Source organism: Varanus komodoensis, unplaced genomic scaffold, assembly GCF_004798865.1.
Source record: "Varanus komodoensis strain SLA01 unplaced genomic scaffold, ASM479886v1 scaffold1544, whole genome shotgun sequence".
NCBI lineage: Eukaryota > Metazoa > Chordata > Lepidosauria > Squamata > Varanidae > Varanus > Varanus komodoensis.
In genome coordinates, this window is record NW_025335452.1 from 9,096 (window position 1) to 14,216 (window position 5,121).

Sequence of the window (5,121 nt, forward strand, 5' to 3'; positions counted from 1 at the left end):
CTCTATTGGATTCTGATGAACAGAGAACAATTTGTTGATGAGCTGCACGTCACAGGAAAGTGACTCTGCCGTGCTGAAACCTAAAGCTGGGTGGAGTCAAATATGTACCTTGGATGCCAGAGCAAAGGTACCCAGGCTCGCATTTACAAGAAGGAAACACCCACTAATTGACCTGAGGAAAGTGAAAGTGCTGTGTGCAGAAGCCATGGCTGCTGCCCCCGAGAGCACCGTCCTGGCTCTCAGCGAGGAATCCACTTGCCCCATCTGCCTGGATTTTTTCAGGGATCCCGTGATCATTACAGAATGTGGGCACAATTTCTCCCGAGCCTGCCTGAGGCAGAGCGGGGGGGAATCAGATGCACAGGCCTCCTGCCCCCAGTGCAGGGGGATCTTCCAGAAGAGGATCCTCCGGCCCAATCGGCAGCTGGCCAGGATTGTGGAAATCGCCAGAAAATCAGGGCAGCAGACCGTCAAAGGGGCTGAAAGGAAGGCGCAAGCCTGTGAGAAGCACCAGGAGCCCCTGAAACTCTTCTTCAGGGACCACGAAGCCCCCATCCGCGTGGTGTGTGACAGAGCCAAGGAGCATGAAGGTCACAAGGTTGTTCCCCCTGGAGGAGGCGTCCCAGGAGTACCAGGTAGGAGATCTGTGCACTGCTGGCCGGGGGTGTGGGGGTGGGAGAAATACCTGTGGGCCCCTCTGAGTGTGGCCTATCCGAGGACTAATAGGAAGGGAATGATGCTCCGTGATCCTCTGATCTCTTGCCATTCTGGATTACCCAGGAACCAGGCCCCTGGGAAGGGCCAGGCAGGATTGCTGTTCACACGCATGTTCTTTCTTGTGTAAAAGGGATCTGGGGGAAGCCCAGAAGCCCCGGGATTGTGGCGTGGGAGTTGTTTAGGTTGTTCTCCTCCAGCTGCTGCGTGCACCAGGTCTGGGTTGTGCAGAGCCAAAGGAGGCCGTTGAAATGTTGCAGGGAGAGGCGTAGCTGCCCTGGGGGGAAAGTTCCCCGGTTTGTGCCTGCTCTGTGGAGGGGGAGAGGAAAGAGCCGGTGTGCCAGGACATGATGGAGGTGCATGGAGGGGCCCCAGAGCGGGGAGGGGAATGCGGCCTCAGACACTCCCAGGCCAAACGGGGTCCCGGGAATCACTCCTTCTCCTCTGCCCTCCTTCCAACCCCCCGAGTTTGCCACGATTCGCACTGGAGCTGCAATACGGAGCAGGCCCTTTAAGACTCCTCCTGCCTGCCCTTGCGTGTCACTGAACCTCTTGTATTGAACCAAAGGCTACGCGAAAGCCCAACCGAATGGGGACAAGACATAAAGATTCAACCATTAATAAACAATATTGTTAAATAAAGTGCAGAACTGCATTGAGACCTGGGGCTGCACTCCCACAGCTCCAGCTCACCTGAGTGTGTGCCTGCGTGTGCCTGTGCTTGTGTGCAGGCGTGTGTCCGGCCCAGCTGGGTCTCCGGGTACAAAAAGAAAAGAGGTCCACACTGAAGTGGGTTCTGAAAGCTCTGGGATGCATTTAATATCCTTGGGGCATGGAAAATTCATGAGGACTTCTGACCTCCAGGTGCTCCCTCTTCCTCCCACCGTTTCTTGTCCTTGCAGTTCCTCAAGACACCAGCTGCTCTGTGTGTGTGTTTCTGGGTGCTGCAATCTTTCCTTTATTGAGGCACAGACACATTTCAAAGAGAAGGGTTCTATCAGAGATCCTGCACAGGTCATGCCCAAACCCAGTGCAATTCCGGACGAAGGGAAGAATTCCCCAGGAAAAGCAGGAATGCCCCTTTGCGGGGGCCGGTGTCCTTCCAGGCTGCTTCCTCTGCAGAGGGGCTGCCCTGCCCGCCATTCCCGCCCGGGGATGAGAGCGGCACTGGTCACTTCTGGGGTGGCCGGAAGCCTCTTCCACTCCGCCTTCCCTGCGCTTTCGGGATGCTCCCTTGCTGGTTCCGCTCGTGAGGAAACAGCAGAAAAAACCTTTTCCTTTTCAAAGTTAAGAGCTCAGGACAGGCAGTGAATTCAATGGCCCAGCGCATGTCATAGCTCGTTTCTGGATCCGCCTGGGATCAAGAAGGAACCTGAGAGCCCCCTTTCCCCTGACCCCACCAAGGTGCGAAAGGGAAGCAAGGAGGAACATCCCTTTCAATTCCTTTTTCTGCTTCTCTAAACTGAAAGTGAAGTGCTGTTCTCTCTCCAGGATCTGCTCTATCGTCACCTGGAGAGTCTGAGGGATGAGAGAGGAAGGATTTTGGCATGTAAAGTAGAGGCAGAAAGGGAAAAGCAGTTGCTGCTGGTAAGTATCAAGAATATGTCATGGAAGGGAAGGAGCACTTCAGCCAGGATGGGTCACATGGAAGAGAAAATGCCGGGGAATCGAGAGCCCATGGCAGCCCTTCCCTGCAGAGCACGTGACATTCTTCAAAGCTGCTGAACCTATTCTAGAAGTTATGCAAGAGGGGCCATTCCGAGAGGGGGTCCCTGAGCATCCCTCGCAAGACTGACCCAGTTTCCAGCTCCGTATGATAGAAAGCCTGACCTGGAGCGATGGAGGAAGCAATTCAAAGTATTCAGGAGGGAATCCAAAGGTATTAAGAAATGCCTCTCCTCTCCTCTCCTCTTCTCTTGTTGCTGTTATAAGTGATGGTAAAAGCTGCAATGTGTGAATTTTGTGGCTTGGCCACCATTTCCTTAACCTTCTGTTGCCTTGTTCCTGCATGAGGAAGATCAGCTGGTGTGGAGAGGGCTTCCTGGGGGTTTTCATTCCTGCTTTGGGTTTTCACCACCTAGAATCATTTGGCATCACTCTGGTTTGGCAGTCCTGCTTCCCCCAGAATCACACAATAGCAGGGCCAGAAGGGGCCAGGAAGGCCATCAAGTCCAGCCCCCTGAGGGAGCAGCACACCCGGTACACCATCTCACTCAGAGAACGGTCCACCTCCTTCTCCTTGAATGGCCCTGATGTGGAGGAGCACGGAAGCTCTCCTGGCAACTGGTTTCACTGGGAAGTTGCTCTGACCGCCAGGAGATGCTGCTGTGTGCCTGGCCTGCCCCTGGTGTGCTGCTGTTTAGGTTCGCTCTTCCGTGCCCTACAATCTGGGAGGAGCGAGAAGAGGGCTGTTCCTTCCTCCTTGTGGCGGCTTTGAGGGACCTTCCAGTGCTATCGTGTCCCCTCAAACGCTTTTCACTCAGCTTCATGCCACACACCCATGAAGGCAAACTGAACAGGATCCGTGCCTGGAAACTTCTAGAGCAGTTTCTAGAGCGGACAGTCTGCCAACACCTTGAAAACGAGGCCGGGATGACTAGAAGGAGATGCAGATTCGCCACAAGGAAATTCTGCCAGACTTTCCCGATCTCCTTTTCTAATCTGGGCACCTCCCCTGTGGACTGTGGGAGGGCTGGTCACGTCCTGCGCCTTTTCTTTAGCAAAGCCCCTAATGAGGTGCCCCATGAGATCTTTCTTGGCAAATTAGCTGAAAGAGGGGGTCAGCTCTCAAGGGCGCCACAGTTGGCCATCTTGAGTATTACAGAGAGTTCAGTGCTCCGCAGTTTAAGAAAGATGCAGACAGGCTGGGAAGGGTTGAGATGATCTGAGGACTGGAAATGAAGCCTCGGAGGAGGGATTGGAAGAGCTGGGCCTGTTTGGCCTCAAGCAGAGAAGACTTGGGGGAGATATGGTGACACTCTGTGAGTAATGAAAAGTTGGTCCCAACGGGGAAGGTCAGGATTTCTATCACTCCAGGTTGCGGAACATGGAATATTGGGCCCGTTTCTGTGGAGTTTTGCCTGATTTTGCAGGGTGTGTTTCAGTGTAAAGACCCCCTCATGACACCAAGGGGAATAGCCCCCCCCCCTCAAATAATTCATAGGAAGGAACTTGTTGGTTTTGATTCTTTCTAAAACTGGGTGGGCAGTCAGTAAAAGGGAGGGAAAGTGAGGAGAGGGTTGGGGAAGCGGGCTTGGGGAACTGTAAGTTCTGCCTTTAGCTTTTGAGTAATGTTGCTTCTTACATTTTATTGGGTTTGAGAGGGAAGCTGTGATTAAGAAGTGGGGTGTTAATGCTTGAGATAGAGATCAAAATGGCTCAGCTTCTGCTTTCTTGTTATCTCTCCATCCACAACAGCGAATGTGACCCTGGATCCGGACACCGCTCATCCTCATCTCCTCTTGTCTGAGGATCATAAAAGTGTCAGGATGGACACAAAATGCAAAAAGTGCCTGACAATCTGAAGCGATTCAGCTACAACCCTTTTGTGCTGGGCCATGAGGGCTTCACAGCTGGAAGACACTCCTGGGAAGTCCATGTAGGAAGTAAGGGAACCTGGGCTGTGGGTGTTGCCAGAGAGTCTGTGGTCAGAAAGAGCGCAGTTTTTTTCTCTCCCGAGGAAGGGATCTGGGTTGTCAGGTGTTCCCAAGGTACACACAGAGCTTGCACTAAACCTTATTCTGCTCTGCCTGTGAGTGGGGAGCTGAACAGAATTGGGGTGACTCTGAACAGTGATAGGGGGTGGGTGGCCTTTCATGATCCCGACCGGGGGTCCCTCCTCTATGCCTTCTCTGGGGTCCCATGCGCAGGAGAGACCCTTTCCCCTTCTTTTATGTTGATTATGATGCCCTCCTCAGGATCAGTTCTTAAGGCCGCCAGGAGCCTCCCTCGCATGGCCTCCTCTTCCGACTGCAAAGATTCACCAAGAACCAAAGCCTTCCCCAGACGAGGGCCATTCCCCCCCCCCAACAGCCCCCCAGAAATCCTTTCCATCTCAGTCACTGGAAGGAAACACATGGAAGGTGTGCCTGCTTTCTCCCTCCCTGTCCCCAGTTACCTCTCCGTCTGGGTTCCCAGGAAGGCAGGGGCCTAGAGTGATCATCCACAGAGTCTCCTCGCAGGGAAGTCGCATTCAGTGGATTTCGGCTCCAGTTTCAGACTTCCTTTCTCTTCCTTTCCCTTCCACAAGAACTTGGAAAAGGGAAAATCAGAGGAAAACCATCCACTGTCTGGGACATGTCTGCCTTCACTCACATGCGCCATCCTTGCTTGTTCTCTGAGAGCCGCACTTGGCCTTTCAGCAGAAATACCCACATTGGAAAGGTGGAGAAACAGGAAGGGAAGGTG

General features: G+C 53.5%; 2 protein-coding genes across 2 annotated transcripts in view; both read left to right on the forward strand.

Annotated features, from left to right (window-relative positions):
* The window catches only part of LOC123021059 (tripartite motif-containing protein 10-like), an 11,923-nt gene extending 7,636 nt beyond the window's left edge, over window positions 1-4,287 (forward strand). The window contains exon 5 of the mRNA XM_044425455.1: window positions 4,129-4,287. Coding sequence (XP_044281390.1) covers window positions 4,129-4,238 — 110 coding nt within the window. The 3' untranslated portion in view covers window positions 4,239-4,287. The remainder of the gene's footprint in view (window positions 1-4,128) is intronic.
* LOC123021058 (E3 ubiquitin-protein ligase TRIM52-like) lies at window positions 7-2,570 on the forward strand. The gene is given in 3 exon segments (XM_044425454.1): window positions 7-604; window positions 606-635; window positions 2,206-2,570. Coding segments are annotated over 3 exon segments (831 nt in total). The 5' UTR covers window positions 7-37; the 3' UTR covers window positions 2,440-2,570.
* Window positions 4,288-5,121: the final 834 nt, after the last annotated feature.